General features: G+C 45.3%; 1 protein-coding gene across 2 annotated transcripts in view; it reads right to left on the bottom strand.

Moving 5' to 3' along the window:
- ATP6V1H (ATPase H+ transporting V1 subunit H) overlaps window positions 1-10,523 on the bottom strand; it is a 123,440-nt gene extending 112,917 nt beyond the window's left edge. For both annotated transcript variants that reach the window (XM_069960039.1, XM_069960040.1), the window contains exons 1-3: window positions 10,377-10,523; window positions 7,770-7,851; window positions 6,269-6,388 (exon numbers count right to left, since the gene is read on the bottom strand). In XM_069960039.1, coding sequence (XP_069816140.1) covers window positions 6,269-6,372 — 104 coding nt within the window. In that variant the 5' untranslated portion in view covers window positions 6,373-6,388; window positions 7,770-7,851; window positions 10,377-10,523. The remainder of the gene's footprint in view (window positions 1-6,268; window positions 6,389-7,769; window positions 7,852-10,376) is intronic.
- Between the last annotated feature and the right edge of the window lie 9,039 nt (window positions 10,524-19,562).

The following is a 19,562-nucleotide window of genomic DNA, read 5'->3' as shown; positions in this document are numbered from 1 at the left end:
TACTGGTAATATTGGTCTTAGTATACAGGATTTGGTCAGTAACAGTATGGCGGTAATATGTATAGTGATAATATTTTCTGGTGTTATTGGTAATATCTGTCTTGGTGTGTGTGTGTGTATATATAATTAGATATTATATATACACCCCAATAGCATCACTTGGTCGTGAAAGGAGGGGAGGGGCCCCAACCTGACCTCTCGCACCAGGGCCCAGGAGTCATTAGCTATGCCCCTGATCATATCTCTGGCAAACATGGTACATGATAAGGGGCCATTCAAATGTACAGGATCTGCATGAGAGTTTATACTGTGTTCAGTCATTTAATTGAACTGATATCTGCAGCTTCAAATCTGCTGCAGATCCTGTAAATGTGAATAGACCCTAAAGGGATTTTAAGATTATTTTAAAATGTGTCCACCGCTAGGAACTGTGATAAAAAACCATAAGAACCCAAAACGCTAGGCTTTGTTTACTGTGCATCACTGACCTCAGCTATGGCGTCCCATATACCGCTGAGGCTAGTTATAAGTTGCAGCAGTGTCTTCGGTGTATGGCTGTGTCATGAGTGCAGTATAGTAAACAATGCTGACAAGGAGAAGCAGAATGGTGGTGCTGGAGATGGTGAGGATTATACTGGTGAGAATGTAACCAGCATTGCTTTTGTATTGTCATGAAATAACACTCCATATCATTTTCTCGTTTTATTGCATCAAACAATTATAATTTTTTTAAAATAAAACTGAGCCTGGCACTGATGTGGTGAATCACAGACTATAGAGCCATCTGCAATGGCCTCACTCCTTGCTGGGAGAAGCTGGAAATAAAGTGACATAGGTGAAGACTCGAGGGACAGGATCCAAAGTAATAAAACAAATTAAGAGGATTCATCATACCTGAGGGGCTGCAAGCATTAGATTCTATGTAGCTAACATAGCACTAACATATTCTGCAGCGCTGTAAAGGGTTCGGCCTCTGTGACGCCAGTACTTGTTCCAAATGGTTCTAAGCAGCCGGACCCCGACTGATATATACTTCTGACATGTCACTATGAGCCATAGCGCTTTTATTTTTTTTCCAACTACAGAGCTGGTTGGGGTGACATTTTTAGCACCATGATCTCTGGTTTTTATTGGTATGATATTGCAGGACCACCTGCATTGAAACGGTCCCACACACATTTAAAGCCCCTTCAGTCTAGGAACATATATATGCGTTTCTACTGCATGGGGCATGTGCAGTAGGAACGTATATAGTCGTATTATGGACGTGAAGGGGTTAAATTGGTAGTTACACCTTAAAGTGGTTGTCCAGCGAAAAACCTTTTCTTTCAAATCAACTGGTATCAGAAAGGTATATAGATTTCTAATTTACTTCTATTAAAAAATCTCAAGTCTTTCTATTCTTATTAGCTCCTATATGTCATGCAGGAAATGTTGTTTTATTTTCAGTCTGACACAGTGCTCTCTGCTGCCATCTCTGGCCGAGGCAGGAACTGTCCAGAGCAGGAGAGGTTTTTTATGGGGATTGATAGAAAACTGAGACAAAGTTCCTGTCTTGGCCAGAGATGTCAGCAGAGAGCACTATGTCAGACTGAAAATAAAACAACATCTCCTGCAGGACATCAACAAGCTAATAAGTACAGGAAGATTTGAGATTTTTTAATAGAAGTAAATTACAAATCTATATAAACTTTCTGACGCCAGTTGATTTGAAAGAAAAAGTTTTTCGCTGAACAACCCCTTTAAGGACGGAGCCAAATTTTCAAATTTGTGTTTTGCCTATTTTCCCCTTGCCTTCTAAGAGCAATGGTGCTGTGATTTTATCTCCTACAGGGCTGGTTGGGGTATCACATCTTGCGCCACAATTTCTAGTTTTTATTAGTTTTTATGTTATTTAAAGAGGACCTGTCACCCCCTCTGTGCCGGGGTGACAGGCTCCCGACCCCCGTTAGAACCCCCTATACTTACCTCATCGCTCGCTCACAGGAGAGTCCGATGCCCATAGAGAATGACGGAGCATCAGACTCACCATTCATTCTCTATGAGCATCGGACTCTCCTGTGAGCGCGCGCACCGGGCTTCGGGCGCTGAAATCTCAGTCACCCGACCGGCTCAGGAAGCGGGACCCGGCGCGATTAGGTGAGTATAGGGGGCTCTAACGGGGGGGTCAGAAGCCTGTCACCCTGGCACGCGGGGTGACAGGTCCTCTTTAACATATATATTATTATTTTCCTAATAATGTAACAAAAAAATGCTGCAATCCTGGCACTTTTACCTCTGGAATAGTATTGTAATAGCTTAACAGACTGGACAATTGTGCACGCTATTGTGTACAAAATATGTTTACATGTTCTAATTGTAAAAGAGAGGAGAGAAGGGAGGCTGTGTCATATTTCTTAAAACTTTTTTTTTTTTTTACCCTTTTTCATAAATTAGCAAATATTTCTAACATTCAGTTTTTACTTAGCCATTATTGGGTCTTAAAGTCTGAAGACTTTCTGAATGCATTATAAGTCTAGGCGAGCGCTATTCCAACAAGTCCAGGCAGCGATGTTGACAGATATACATAACCTCTGACATGGCGGGGATGGTGTGTGTTATGTACGCAAGGACTGTGCATCCACACTACAGTACAGATGAGATTACAGTAGATTATGCAAAACAAACCTTTTCACACACCAGAGATAAAGGGTACTATTTCACAGGCCGAGGAGGGGCCGATCAACGATGTAAACGAGCGCCGATCTGCTAGATCGACGCTCGTTTACTGGGCCTATTCCACGGCCCGATGATCGTTGAGCGAGGGCTGCAGGGACATTGTTACCAATGTCCTTGCAGCATACATTACCTGTCAGGTCTTCTGCTCCGCTCCGTCCTCCTCCCCGGGTCCGGCGCGCTCTAGCTTCAGAATGGCCTGTCAGCTGTCCCGGCCTGTGATTGGCTGAGTGGCCTGTCAGCTGACAGGCCATTCTGAAGCCAGAGCGCGCGGGACCCGGGGAGGAAGACAGAGCGGAGCAGAAGACCTGACAGGTAATATATTCTGCTGCTGCTTCTCAAATCGTCGGTCGCCCGCCGTGCACTGCTATTCAACCGTAGCGATGAGCGGTGGGAGAACGATGATTTTAGGTCTGGCCCTAAGGGCCCTATTCCACAGTAACGATAATCAGCCGAATTGTCCCCATTCGGCCCGATTCGGCCGATTATCGCTCTGTGAAATAGAGAGAACGATCAGCCGATGATCGTGTCATTGGCTGATCGTTCATTTAGGGCCAGACCTAAAATCCTCGTTCCCCCACCGCGCATCGCTACGGTTGAATAGCTGTGCACGGCGGGCAACCGACAATTTGAGAAGCAGCAGCAGCATACGTTACCTGTCAGGCCTTCCACTCCGTCTTCCTCCCAGGGTCCCGCGCGCTCTGGCTTCAGAATGGCCTGCCAGCTGAAGGAGCGCTCAGCCAATCACAGGCCGGGACCCCCGTGGCCTGTGATTGGCTGAGTGGCCTGTCAGCTGACAGACCATTCTGAAGCTAGAGCGCGACGGACCCGGGGAGGAAGACGGAGGGGAGCAGAAGACCTGACAGGTAATGTATGCTTCAAGGGCTGCAAGGACATCGGTAACGAGCCCTCGCTCAACGATCGGGCCGTGGAATAGGCCCAGTAAACGAGCGGCGATCTAGCAGATTTTACATCGTTTACATCGTTGATCGGGCCCTCCTCGGCCCGTGAAATAGTACCCTAAATGAACGATCAGCCGATGACACGATCATCGGCTGATCGTTCTCTCTATTCCACAGAGCGATAATCGGCCGAATCAGGCCGATTATAGTTACTGTGGAATAGGGCCCAAAGCCCCCATATTACCAGATGCATCCAGTCTGGTACTAGACTAGTGTTAGAATTAGCATAACAAAGCATAGCCCTAAAACACTGGTATCATAATGTTGATATTCTCTGTATACAACCAGCTGAATCCCTAGATAACAGTTATTCTGTGACAAGGATACTAGAACCTGCTTTCCACTATGCTGCAAGAGTATAGCTGAACATAATTACAGTTATCTATGAATCAACATAGAAAGAAGCCAAGTAATATACTGTATAATGCATGTTGTACTGTACCAACACTAAAATTAAACGGCATTCACAGCGTCAGACCTTTGAGCCAACAATGATTGCTGGGAGATCTTTCTCAGGTGCGATCTGCAACATGGGATATGTAGTCTTTACATTAGTAAGCGGATGTAAGGAGAAATGGGAATGATTTCGGCAATACTTCAAGAGTGTAATGCAATGTACACAATAAACCCTTCTTTATAGCTACTTTTCCATTTTAGGCTGTGCTCTTCACATAGGCAGGGTTTTGCTTAAATAGTTAAAAGCTGCAACATGAACCACATTTAGGGTATGTTAACACTGAGCAAAACAGGTGGAATTCCGCGGCAGAGAGTTCCCACCTTCCTCAGTGTGACACTGCTTCTCTATAGGAGAGCTCCCGTGCTGCCGCCGCTCTCCACTTGAAGAAGTAAATTGTCACTTTGAGCTGAGAGTGGCGGCTGTGGAGGAGCGTACGCTCTCCCATAGATGGGCTATACGACACTGAGACAGGCAGGACTCCACGGCAGAAAGTTCCGCCGCAGAATTCCGCCTGTTTTACTCAGTGTGAACGTACCCTTATTGGAAGGTGTCCTCTCAATAAATCCTGAGTTGCTTATATAGCACAAGATTTACCTAAAACTTTTGTATGTAACACTGGTCTTAGTAAATCCCTACTATCAAAAACAGTGTTGAAAAGTAAACATACATGACGTCCTTTTGTAGTGGGAAGCAACACGCAACGTATCACAATGGCAATCATAACAAGCATAGGAGAGGCTGGGCCTGACATGATATACCGATTTCAGCCAAAATCTTCGGGAAAAAAAAGTCACCATTATGTCAAAACATTAAAAATAAATAAATAAAAAACTGTGCAGTCCGACAATGTAAAGTTATATAAATGACATGAAATGTACCCACCTATACGTACACACTTTATGCTCTTCCATTTCTACCGTCTTATTTTATTCTCCAAAAAAAAAAAAAAAAAGGCTAGGGCTTATATTTGTGGTTGGTCTTATTTTTGGAGAAATTCTGTATGCCCCTTTACACTGTGGCTCCACTCTACCGCCATACTGTATGTCCCACTGTTATTGGGCTCCTATATTTTAAGTTACCCTGTAGTTAGGCCTCCATATTGCATACCTCCCTGCTCCCTCTGTAGTTCTTCCCCATACTATATACATCCCCACTATGTAGTTAGCCTCCACCTCCCCATATTTAATGTCCCTTACTGTACATCTTCTTACCACTTCTGCCTCCCCTGCAGCTTGTGTTAAACAGGTGGGGGCAGAGCATAACAAGCCTGGCAGCATTAGGGATCTGGTCAGCTGATTTTCCCAAGGGCTTATATTACAAGCCTATTTCAAAAGGCCTGTAAAATTAAAAAGGTTGTCCAGGAAAAAAAAAAATCACTTTAGGAGTAGGAGGTTGCAGGTGGTGGCCAACCTCTGCTTTCTGCTAAAGATACGTAAAACTGTTTCTGAGCTGTTTAGTCAGTCTCTGCTCTCAACAGCCTCCTCCCCCTACCTTTCGAGAGGGTTGATGTAAACAAGTCCCTATCTACAACTTTGTAATGCCAGGAGGGTTACACTGAGGTCAAGTTGCCAATAAACTCACTGTGATTAATCCTCCTGGCATTACAACTTGACCTCAGTGTAACCCTCTTGGCATTACAAGAAGCTAAAAAGTTGCAGATACAGCCAGGGACCAGTTTAAATCAGCAGTCTTGAAATGGAGGGGGGGGGGGGGGGGGGACAAAGAGAAAAGCTCACACACAGGTTTTTGTGTCTTTTGTGTGCAGAAAGCAGCAGCTCAAAACTGCGGGAAGGAGACTGAATAGAAAATAACATCTGACTAGTTATGTCTTAGTGGAAATGTTAAGTTATGTTTTTTCTGAAAAAATAAAGTGTATATATTTTTCTGAAATCTGTTCAGATGAAAGAGATGCAGATTACATCACAAACATTTTAGCCGTTTCAGATTAGTAAGGGTGGGATTAGATAATTTGACAATGAAGGGCCCGCCACTGTACTGCATACAAACAGATACACTATGGAAATAAATTGCCAAAAAAGACAAAGTACTACATGTTCCCAGCCTAACTGCACTGCTGAATATTACACATACCAGAAGACTACATCTCCCAGCATTATGGAGCTGGTGTACTTACTGTAGATAGGACTGCCAGTTCACTTTGTTGGCCCGAACCTCAGCAGCTTTGGCTGCAATAATGTTTGTGGGAACAGCAGCATCCACAGCACCTCGGATGTCCATCCTCACGTTTCAGTTCCTAAAGACACAGAACTATGGTCACTTACAATTTCCCAAAAAATCATATATAAAGACACATAGACACAGCCGGGAAATTGAGCACTCTCATGACGCAGCATTCCAACCCAGCTTCTACTCCTGCAATGCCCCAGCAATAGGCCACTCCTGCAGCTCCAACAGCACATAAGGATCAGGGGGTAATCCTCAATGGGACCTCTTTCAGGGATTACATCGGGTAAGTCTTGTCACCCTGTGCCCATTTCCCCATGAATATTTGAGAATAAGCCCTGCTGTAGCTGAATGGCTACAGCCATCCCAGCAGCCACACACACACCAGTAATACACAAACTATAACTTCCCCTTCTCCCTGGAGGCATCAAGTCCCAGCAATGATTGCAAAATCAAGATGGAGTTCTCTGTTACAAAATACTAAACAAGCCATAAGGTGTCAAGATCTGTATGCAGCATGAAGAGCAATGCATTGTCCCATCACTGAAACAAGTCTATTCAGTCACAACATAGCTGCCATTTAACTTCATGTCCAATGTAAACACACACACAAATGCGATTGCGTTTTTCTTTTGCTTTTTATGTGCAAATTTTCAGCATACATGTTGTAAACATTTTCACCTCAAGTGCAAAATTCGCTTGTAAACGGGGAAGAAGATAAAAGTCCACAGCTCACATGGAGCTCTTACTGTCCTCTCGGAGCTGGGTCTTGACGTCCGCGTTCACATGCTGCGACGTTTCGAGTGTATTCACTCTTTTTCAAGCATGCTGCGACGTTTCGAGTGTATTCACTCTTTTTCAAGCATGCTTGAAAAAGAGTGAATACACTCGAAACGTCGCAGCATGTGAACGCGGACGTCAAGACCCAGCTCCGAGAGGACAGTAAGAGCTCCATGTGAGCCGTGGACTTTTATCTTCTTCCCCGTTTACAAGCGAATTTTGCACTTGAGGTGAAAATGTTTACAACATGTATGCTGAAAATTTGCACATAAAAAGCAAAAGAAAAACGCAATCGCATTTGTGTGTGGGTTTACATTGGACATTGCTGCTGGGCTGGCAGGCCCCTAACTTACACGCACTTTACCGGGGAAGTGGCAGTCTGTATATATTTTTATTGCATTTAACTTCATGGACATGTTATTTTTCAACAGTACTAGAACAGTCTTCTCAGCGTCCAGTATTTACATGGTCCCATGACAGGGAGGCGTCCATTAACCAAGAACAGACTAATAGGTATGAATGACATAACATCCCTGCCGTTGCTCATGTCCTTCACAAGCTGAGGAGTCCTGTGATGACACAACAAGTCGTCTGTTATCTGTAAACAGCCGTCTGCAGGGAGTGCCATGTTGTTCTGCCTGCTTCTGGTTCCTTCCGGCCCCCTGTCTTACCTTTAACAAGTAAGAAGCAGGAGACTCTGGATTATGGGAGCACAATTCCGGCCTGGAAGAGCTTGCTAGAAGTTAAAGCGTCCTAAGAGAAAGAGGGGATAAAAAAAAAACCTCTAATGAAAGGCAGCATTGTATCATGAGGATGACGGGCACGCTTCTATTACAGGATCTCAGGCTCACATGCTTTATTACAGTCACATTTCCCTTCCTTATACAAGCGGCAGAGAGGAGGGGAACATGGAGGATCCACTGCTACTTATCATAGCCTGATAGAGGTAAACAGGCTCTGCTGGTCATTTCGGAGCCTCAGAAAGCTGGGTGACAACTATCCGGAGAGGTACAGCCATGTTGGTTGTCACCCTTCTTTCCCAGTGATTTCCATTCACATTGTGCCATGCAGAAGAAAATCTGTTGTAAAAGCAAAAATGTGCATCTGTAGAGGTCCGCAGTTCACAGACTTCTGCATAGACTAAAGAGATCCATGCTGCAACCGCAGGTCCGTACTAGGACCTGCCCTTCTTTGCAGTATGGGCCACAGCCCCATAAACAAGAATGGACGTGTGAACTGGGCTATTGAAATGTTTTGGTCCTAGCTGCTGTCCGTAATTTGCCACTGCAGACAGCACTACAGACGTGTGAATGTATGTGTTATCACATCCATGCATATACTGGAGGTTTTAGAAGACTATGGGCATGTGCACAGAGGCATACACCTTATACATACCAGGCCCATGTACAACATTAAGCTGTGGTTTTCTCTAATCTGCAATTAGCATGAAGTGGGCCTGTCCTAATGCTCCCATTGATTTCAATGGTAGCATCAGAGTGGGACTGTGTGGAATGCAGTGACTTTTTCTAGACAGCTCCCTGCCCTACACTGAAAACAATGGGAGACAGGTTAGTTTTTTTAGGTGAAACTACATGGCTTCTGACTCTCTAATCTGACATTGATCTCACTGAGTACCTGCAGCACATGTGGATCCCCCCCATCCAACATTAAAAGAGATGAAATCCGTGCCGAGACCATCATGGACATGGAAAACATTTACAGCAAGTAAATAGGATTTGTAAAATGACATTCACATGTATTGTACACTGATCGGCTGTGGCTTATTCCCAGCTGTAATTTATAGCACAATCATTGGGTGTCTTACACTACAACATGCTTCCCCATACAAGCAAGGCTTCTAGTTGTTCTAGAGAATTTCACTTCACACAGAATTGTATAGATTTTAATGCAGATTTTCCTATGCAACACTGATCTGATTCCAGGCAGGAAACTTCTCTAATGTGTAACTGAGATTTTATAAAAACTTCCCCATTTGATTTGCACTACAATCCACTGCAGATTTTACCTGCACAAATCAGCAGCACCTCCGCCCTGTGTGAATTTACCCTAAGAAACAGAACTGACTGCAATACAGCGAGACATTAACATAAAACTGCTGACATTCTGGAATAAAGGTGCACGACGTACAGCCAACCCAAGGAATCACTGGCGGTTAGGGTTATAACTGTGGCTCCTACTACATTACTGCCCAATTCATGTAGAACAGGCATGGGGAACCTTTGGCCCTCCAGCTGTGAAAAAACTACAACTCCCATCATACCTGGACAGCCAAAGCGAAGTCATGATGGGAATTGTAGTTTTGTCACAGCTGGAGGGCCAAAGGTTCCCCAAGCCTGATGAAGCACAATGATACTTACAAGACGTCTTGTGCAACACTGTCATGGATCCTGACATGCATGCCGGAAGCAGGAGGGGTCTAGCTGATCCGTATGACCACAGGTCCATCACCTATATACTTTCCATTACACGGCCGCCATCCAGCCTGCACCTTGAGGCATTACATGGCTATATGTAGGAGACCCTGCATATATTATGACAGGTAGCAGGACTCCGCTCTCCTATTACAGATCTCAGCTACATGCTGCAGATGTCTGACTACTCCGTAGTGGGTAGAGGAGAGGCAGGACGGGCACTGGTACATCTTGTATACTGTCCCTGTACACTCTTATGGGCAGGATCCATCCCCCCTATGCGAGAACACATCGGGCCACTGATCCCCAATCTCTGGCTCTCCAGGTGTTACAAAACTACAACTATCCCCATATATACACAGCCTGTCAGGGCATGCTGGGAGTTGTAGTTTTAACAGTTGGTGAGCCACAGGATGGAGAATACTGCCTTACAGCAATGATCTCCAGCTGCTGCAAAACCACAACTTCCAACATGATACTATTGTCAGGGCATGCTGGGAGTTGTAGTATTACAGAAATGTAAACTACACCTCCCTGCCCCCAGCTCTAGGATAGGAAGCCTGAGGAGGGAATGGCACATACTGGGATGCACATACTGCCAGCTCCTCTATCTGCAGCGAAGGGTATTATCGCACACAGTGAGAACAGGGACATAGCCAGCCCAGTCATACATTGGTGCATACTCTACACTCAGCACTGGCGACATGACAAATGAACGGGCCATCACAGGCACAGGAGCCATGACAGCCAAGGACAGGCCAGCACTGGCAGGGGAGGCCGCACAGCCGCCATTACCGCTTTACGGCAGATGTCACAGCACCACTCACACAGGTCCGCCTCACTCACCTCCCTCACGGGCTCGGTACCGGCGCCAGGAGCGGACAGACTACGTGATGCTTCTCCGCTCCCCGTGACCTCCGCAGCGACACACAGCTGACAAGTGAAACACTGTCATGTGACGGGAACCGTGTCAGGTGACTGGAGCCCGGAAGTAGGTAGGAGCGGAGCAGCGGTCACGTGACTCTCCTGCAGTAGTAGGGGGCGGGGCGGAAGGCGTCACCAGTGCTGTGTGTGTCCTCTGTCTCCTCACTATCAGTGTATATACTGCTGCACTGTCATTGCATGCTGGGATCTATCAGTGTATATACTGCTGCACTGTCATTGCATGCTGGGATCTATCAGTGTATATACTGCTGCACTGTCATTGCATGCTGGGATCTATCAGTGTATATACTGCTGCATTGTCATTGCATGCTGGGATCTATCAGTGCATATACTGCTGCACTGTCATTGCATGTTGGGATCTATCAGTGTATATACTGCTGCATTGTCATTACATGCTGGGATCTATCAGTGTATATACTGCTGCACTGTCATTGCATGCTGGGATCTATCAGTGTATATACTGCTGCACTGTCATTACATGCTGGGATCTATCAGTGTATATACTGCTGCACTGTCATTGCATGCTGGGATCTATCAGTGTATATACTGCTGCACTGTCATTGCATGCTGGGATCTATCAGTGTATATACTGCTGCACTGTCATTGCATGCTGGGATCTATCAGTGTATATACTGCTGCACTGTCATTACATGCTGGGATCTATCAGTGTATATACTGCTGATTACATGCTTAGATCTATCAGTGTATATACTGCTGCACTGTCATTACATGCTGGGATCTATCAGTGTATATACTGCTGATTACATGCTTAGATCTATCAGTGTATATACTGCTGCACTGTCATTGCATGCTGGGATCTATCAGTGTATATACTGATGCATTGTCATTACATGCTGGGATCTATCAGTGTATATACTGCTGCACTGTCATTGCATGCTGGGATCTATCAGTGTATATACTGCTGCACTGTCATTACATGCTGGGATCTATCAGTGTATATACTGCTGCACTGTCATTGCATGCTGGGATCTATCAGTGTATATACTGCTGCACTGTCATTACATGCTGGGATCTATCAGTGTATATACCGCTGATTACATGCTGGGTTCTATCAGTGTATATACTGCTGCACTGTCATTACATGCTGGGATCTATCGGTGATAAAGTAACATACATATATTTTTATGGCAGGAGTCACCCATGGGGGTTGGGTGGAGTGAAAAATCCAACATGGGGGCAGCCATTCCCCTTCCATGTATCACAGAAAAAAATGGACAGCATTTAAAGGGAAACTAGATGTTGGTTAGACAAATTTAACCCCTATAGCTCCGGGGATGCTGTGGAGGAAGGTAAACTCCACTCTAGAGCACTGTTAGTATTCCTACGTCATTTGGCCTGCCCCCTCTAATGATAATCAATGGACAAGATATTCCTGATGATGGAGATAGACTTCCCAAAAGGATACGCTAGGTCGCTACCTCTTTAGATGAGACGGGAACACAAAAGAGCTGGTCCAGGCAGACCATATGGCAAGGAGTGCTAGCTCCCCCCCCAGTTGCCGACCCACCGACACATCCGAAGCAGGTGACAGCCGTAGGTGACGGACCAAGACCGAGGTGTATGGTGAAGCTCACTTGGTGCTGAGACAAACACAGGTAGGTCAGGTTCACATCACAGGGCAGGAACACATAGGATCTGAGAGCCCTCCGGGGTTGCAGGAGCAGACAGCAAGTGCCCAGGGATACAGGGCTACCACAACGGGAACGCAGGAACTGCGATGCAGAGTACAGGAGCACCAGGCAGGGTATATACAGGTGCAGGAGTTTAGAAATGCTTTGTAACGCAAAATGCAGGAACACCTCCACAGGACCAAAAGGACCTCAGCTTCCTTAGTTACAGAGCACAGGTAGGGTGATAAAGCAGGATGACAGCGGTAAGTATTAAAATGTCAACCAAGTCCCCAGCTGCCACTACAGAACCCACACGCCTGCAGTAGTAAGCTAACTCCCGAGTCCTTTTCCATTATGTGGCTGTCCATGTCTGAACACTCACACTTGACATGTAAAATGTTTTTTCTAATGACAGGTACTCCTTAAACTGGAAAATTAAAAACTGGACCGTGGCAGTAAGTGAGCATGGGGCGATTGCTGCACCCAGCTAATTAGCCATTTATATCCAAATAAGCGGAGAGGCGATCCCTGGTTCTTACCCGGCCAGGCCTCAGTGTTGCAATGACGCTGCTTACGGCCTGGCAATCCATAGATCTGGGCTGCAGCAGCCCAGAACAATACAGCACTGATCTGCATTGAGTGCAATAATAATGTAGCACCTCTGTTGGTGCTATAGTGAAAAAATTATCTGTCTGGGATTCATAAGCTTCTTGCATGTACTGTCATTTTACTTGCCTCAAGGCAAAATGATGATAAAAAGCATACACTAAGATATAATCAGATTGCAAGGGTTAAAATTACTGTTGTGTATTTACCACACCCAGTGGTCACACAACGTTTTTTGTACTTCGTTTAAAATGACATCCGTCATTTTCAGTCTAAAATAACGGACATCATTTAGCTGTCTGGCCCCCCTTTAGTGCAATAATTGAAAAGTCCCTTGAATTTAATAGTAAAAACGGAGAAACAGTGGGAAAAAAAAAACTGCGTGTGAGCAACTAATAAAAACGTGCGTTGTTTGCGAAAGACTTCCGAAAATAATAAACATGTTCATTATTTTGACATCCGCGGTAAAAACGTCCGTTATTTAATGCATTGGGTGCATTGGATGTCTGTCTTTCCAATTACTTTAATGTATTGCCATTGCAGTCAGTTAAATCGCGAAAAAAATGGATGTTATTTTAAATATCCAAATCGGCCGCCTTTTCTCTATTTTTGACATTGTGTGAACATAGCAGTACAGTCACTGTACCATATACAGTGAACACAAGCAACTACTGGACTAAAATACAATAATGTGCAAATGTACAGTTGTGCTCAAAAGTTTACATACCCCAGCAGAATTTAAGTTTTTTTGCACATTGGATGTACTTGGAATTTCCAAAATGACAACGATCCAAAACAAGGCAAAAGGTGCGATGAGTGCAACTATACCTTTATGTAGCACCTCTGTTGGTGCTATAGTGAAAAAATTATCTGTTATTACCAGCCCAAAGTGTCATGAGGCTTGGCCAGGACACTGCTGTGCCCCTAACCACAACACCTTTCACAGCTTGCTTTCCCTGCCCTTTCTATTTGACGGACAGCTTTGGCTCTCCAAGTCAATGGCGGTGCATGCACAGCGAGGACTCCCATTTACTGAGGGAGCAAAAGAAGAGCCAATGGAGCCTCATTTAAGAGTCTCGAAACACAGGACTAGCCAGATATCCCTCCGGGAAGGACCCGACCAAGGGGTGGCTCCTGTAGAAAAACTACCAAAACCACCATATTAAGTGGCCGTATAAGTCAATGTAATGACAAGGGCAAAACCTAGGCCAGGTAACCATCCACAGACAGGTGTTTCAGGGTGTTGCCCCTCATCAGTGTGGAGCAGGATTCTGGCTAGCTGGGAGCAATGCCTAGTAGAGCCATAAGAAGAACACATCACTCATCTCGGGGGGGTTGTTTTTACTCCGTTCGCCCTAGGGTAAAACTGACTTTTATTTGATTTGATGGCTTGTAAAAAATTAAAACCTTTTAAAGAAAATATATGTTCCTTAAAATCGCTGTATTCCCATGCTTATAGTGCTTTTATCCTTTGGTCTATGAGGCTGTATGAGGTTTCATTTTTTGCGCCATGATGTGATCTTTCTATCGGTACCTTGATTGCGCATATACGACTTTTTGATCGCTTTTTATTACAATTATTCTGGATTTGATGCGACCAAAAATTCGCAATTTTGCACTTTGGAATTTATTTACGCTTACGCCGTTTACCGTGTGAGATCAGGAATGTGATTAATTAATATTTCGGGCGATTACGCACGGGGCGATAGCAAACATGTTTGTTTATTTATTTATTTATTTTTATAAAATGGGGAAAGGGGGGTGATTCACACTTTTATTAGGGGAGGGGGCTTTGTGTTATTAAAAATACATTTTTCTTTTACTTTACACATATACTAGAAGCCCCCTGGGGAGTATATGCACTCTGATCTCTCATATATATAGTTATACTGCATGAATCCATGAGATCAGTGTTCTATTGCTTTCGGCTGCTCCGTTCGCCCTAGGGTAAAACTGACTTTTATTTGATTTGATGGCTTGTAAAAAATTAAAACCTTTTAAAGAAAATATATGTTCCTTAAAATCGCTGTATTCCCATGCTTATAGTGCTTTTATCCTTTGGTCTATGAGGCTGTATGAGGTTTCATTTTTTGCGCCATGATGTGATCTTTCTATCGGTACCTTGATTGCGCATATACGACTTTTTGATCGCTTTTTATTACAATTATTCTGGATTTGATGCGACCAAAAATTCGCAATTTTGCACTTTGGAATTTATTTACGCTTACGCCGTTTACCGTGTGAGATCAGGAATGTGATTAATTAATATTTCGGGCGATTACGCACGGGGCGATAGCAAACATGTTTGTTTATTTATTTATTTATTTTTATAAAATGGGGAAAGGGGGGTGATTCACACTTTTATTAGGGGAGGGGGCTTTGTGTTATTAAAAATACATTTTTCTTTTACTTTACACATATACTAGAAGCCCCCTGGGGAGTATATGCACTCTGATCTCTCATATATATAGTTATACTGCATGAATCCATGAGATCAGTGTTCTATTGCTTTCGGCTGCTGCAGCCGAAAGCAATAGAATGCCGAGCCGGGATCAGCGCCATTACGGCGCAGACCCCGGCCCGGAATGGATGCGGGGATTGCCCCCCTCCGCAATCGTGCCGCGGGGGGGGCAATCCCCCCACTAGACCACCAGGTATGGAGATGAGAAAGTATTTAGATGAGCAAGTATTCAACTTTGACAGCTGCTTCTAAGTACTTAATTAGCGGGCACGGTCCGATTGCTACATGCGGCACCCGGGATCGTGGCAGTTCAGTAGGGGGGTTGCCGCGCGATTCCCCCCCCTTGAACTCCCATAGCGGCGCCAGGACGTTCAGTAACGTCCCGGTGCAGCTATGGGTTAAAGTAGCAGTTCACAAAATTTTTTTATTGTCCCCCCCGGTAGAGGCTGGTACGTATACTTACCAAAACTCATCGGTCCCGCGGTGCCGTTCAAATGCGGTGCGCTCACATCTGCCTGTGCTGTGACTCCTCTTCTCTGTCCTGTCATTATACGCCGGAAGTCACTCGCTTCCATGCATTCTCTATGGAAGCGTGTGACTTCCGGCGTTCAGAAAAGAGGATTCACAGAAGAGGCAGATGTGAGCGCGCGCCCGATTTGAACGGCACCAAGGGACCGGAACGGAGCCGCACCGCGGGACACCGATCAGCTTTGGTAAGTATACGTGCCAGCCGCTACCAGGGGGGACAATAAAAAATTTTTTTTGAACTGCTACTTTAACCCCTTAAAGGACACCTGTCACCCCCCGTGCCGGGGTGACAGGCTCCCGACCCCCTGTTAGACCCCCCTATACTTACGTGATCCCGCCGGGTCCCGCTTCCTGAGTCGGCGGGGTCCCGGAGATTTCAGCTCCCGAAGCCCGGCACGCGCGCTGACAGCAGAGTCAGACGCCCATAGAGAATGAATGGGGAGTCCGATGCTCCGTCATTCTCTATGGGTATTGGACTCATCTCTCAGCGCGCGCGCCGGGCTTCGGGAGCTGATATCTCCGGGACCCGACCGCATCAGGAAGCGGGATCACGTAAGTATAGGGGGGTCTAACAGGGGGTCGGGAGCCTGTCACCCCGGCACGGGGGGTGACAGGTCCTCTTTAAGGATAGAGCCAACTTGCATTTTTGCACTTCAGTTTTTTCCTCCTTGTGCTTAGAAGGCCATAGCAGTTGCATTTTTTCACCTAGAAACCCACATGAACCCTTATTTTTTGCGCCACTAATTGTTCTTTGCAATGACAGGCTGAATTTTTTCATAAAGTACACTGCAAAACCCCCAAAAAATTCAATGCATTTTGTTTGGGGGGTATGTGTTTTTGCGCCGTTCGCCCTGGGGTAAAACTGACTAATTGTATATGTTCCTCAAGTTGTTACGATTAAAACGATATGTAACATGTATGACTTGGCTTGTAAAACATTCAAACCATTGTTAACAAATATACTGTATGGTCCTTAAAATCGCTCCATTCCCAGGCTTATAGCACTTTTATCCTTTGGTCTATGGGGCTGTGTGAGGTGTCATTTTTTGCGCCATGATGTGTTCTTTCTACTGGTACCTTGATTGCGCATATGCGACTTTTTGATCGCTTTTTATTACACTTTTTCTGGATTCAATGCAACCAAAAAATGCGCAAATTTGCACTTTGGGATTTTTTTGCACTTACGCCATTTACCGTGCGAGATCAGGAATGTGATAAATTAATAGATAAGGCGATTACAAACATGTTTATTTATTTATTTTTATTTATAACATGGGAAAAGGGGGGTGATTCAAACTTTTATTAGGGGAGGTTTTTTTTTTTACTAATATTAACACTTTTTATTTTTCTTTTACACTTATACTAGAAGCCCCCCTGGGGGACTTCTAGTATAAGCACACTGATCTCTCGTTGATCCATGCTGTATATAGTAATACAACATAGATCAATGAGATAAGGGTATGCAGCCGGAAGCAATCGAGTGCCGAGCCGGGATCAGCACCATTGCGGCGCAGACCCCGGCCAGCAGCAGACACAGAGATCGCTCCTCATCCTCCACAGATCGGGCTGCATAAGTAATCAGATGCAGCTGTCCGATCGTCGTGCCCGCTAAAAGCCGCGTTCCCGGGCTACATGTGGCCCCCCTCTGAACTCCACGGGGCGGCCACAGAGCGTAAATATATGCCATGTGTCGTTAAGGGGTTAAGATTTACATCAGTTAACCCACAGCAACAAACTACAAACTGCACCTTTTTAGTAAAACTACATCTGCACAAAGTGCACATTCCCATTTACTTTAGTAAGGATAAAGCATCCTGCTGGTTTATGTATTGGATGCTCATACCTTTGCTTTTGATCTTGACAGCCTTGTGCCGATTCTCTGTTCCACTTTCTTAATATCTTTCCTTTAGAGATGTCAGGTAAATAGCAGCAGAGAAGAACAAAGCATGCTTTATTTTGTAACCATGACTTGTTATAAGATGCAGGAGTTTGCTTTATTCCTCATGCTGAGCTAGATCTGTGCCTGTCAATGCGTTTTTTTTTCTTTTGTCTTTGACAAGGCCAAAGTAAATAGGACAATAGGATTCTGTCACATTGACAATGAACTCTTGTCTTAAAGTGTCGCTGTTGTTATAACTTTCAAAATCTAGATCAACAGTAGCTGTGATATAAAGCAAGTTTGCAATATACATTTATTTTCTTTTTCTGTTATCATTCTGTAAAACAAAGCTGAACTTACCAGACATCCAGGTCCATCCAATGTGTCCATCCAATGGTCCATTCAATGTGTCCATCACTTACTCTGTGAGCGTTCAGATGGCCTGGGATACACTGGACTTCCTGTTTTCTGACTTTCTGCTTTATATTACATCTACTGTTGATTTAGATGTTGAAAGTTATAACGACAGTGACACTTTAACCCCTTAACGACATCGGGCGTAAACTTACGCCCTCGCGCCCTGGTACTTGGCGCATCAGGGCGTAAATTTACGCCCGATGTTTCCCCGATCGCTGCGTGTTCACACACAGCGATCGGGGAAGATGGCCTGCTATAAATCATAGCAGGCCATCGTAGCTTCACGGCACGGGGGGTGGTTAACACCCCCCGTGCTTACGATCGCCGCTATAGGCTGATCAATTCAGATCAGCCAATAGCGGCGATCGGAACCTTTCCGGGTCATCGGCGACCCGATGACCCGGAAAAAAATGGCGGTCGGTGCTGTCCGAGGACGGCACCGACCGCCATTACTGTAAAAAGTAATGGTGATCGCCGTGCCACCGGCCCGATCGCCGTGAACGGCCGCCCGGCCGTTCACGGCGATCGGACCGGTGGCACGGCGATCAGAGTCCCAGAAAATAGTAAATACCTGCCCTGGACCCCTCAGCTAGGTAGCGGAGGGGTCCAGAGCAGGTATTTGTACATTACTCACCTGTCCCGGGCTCCTGATCGGCGTCTTCCGGGTTCGCGGCGTCCTCCATCTTTCCGTTCGGTCTTCGGGTCTTTCCGGCGATCCCCGTCGTCTTCTCTCGGCTATTTTCGGCTCCAGCCTCGTCATTTTCCGGAATTTGCGCTCTGCTGCCCTCTAGCGGCTGATATGTGTAATACACGTATCAGCCACTATAGGGATGTTCAGAATGTAGAAAAAAAATTTTTTTTTTCCCAATTTTTTTTTTTCTATTTTCCGCACCCTATCGCCGCTGAGTGTTGATCAGCATCGCACGAAAGTGCGCTGCTAATCAGCAACTCCTCCTTTTTGGCGTAGGGTGGTTTTTTTCTATATTCTACTGCCACGGTCTGCTGATAAGTGCCGCACATAAGTGCGGCATTTATCAGCAACTCCTTTGTTGGCGTAGGTTTTTTATTTATACTTACTGTAAAAAAAACACGTAAAAAACACTACATTACACCACACTACATTGAATAAAGTTTGACACTACACCACTACATACCCCATATACCAATCCCCGTATAAAGATGGCCCCCAGGGTGTTTTCGGCGTCAGAGGGATACGTTATTATTGCCTCCGACACCGAAACAGCCAGTGAGGATGAATGGGGGGGATCCTTCTTTCCTCCATTCATCCTCATCATCCTCATCATCCTCATCATCCGGTGACGTGTCTGGGGGTAGCGTAGCGTACACTGCCTCCCAGACACGTCTTTTCCGCCAGTACCGTCCCAATAAGAGATCATGGTATGGCGTGAAATTCTACAAACTCTGTGAGAGTACCTCAGGGTACTCTTACAGATTTAGGCTATGTTCATACTATGTATATTTGAGGCTGTATTTGGTCCTCATGTCAGGTCCTCATAGCAACCAAAACCAGGAGTGGATTGAAAACACAGAAAGGCTCTTTCCAC

The sequence above is a fragment of the Dendropsophus ebraccatus genome, chromosome 2 (genome assembly GCF_027789765.1).
Source record: "Dendropsophus ebraccatus isolate aDenEbr1 chromosome 2, aDenEbr1.pat, whole genome shotgun sequence".
Lineage (NCBI taxonomy): Eukaryota > Metazoa > Chordata > Amphibia > Anura > Hylidae > Dendropsophus > Dendropsophus ebraccatus.
Note: the sequence above shows the minus strand (reverse complement) of the source record. Positions and strands in the feature narration are given on the sequence as shown.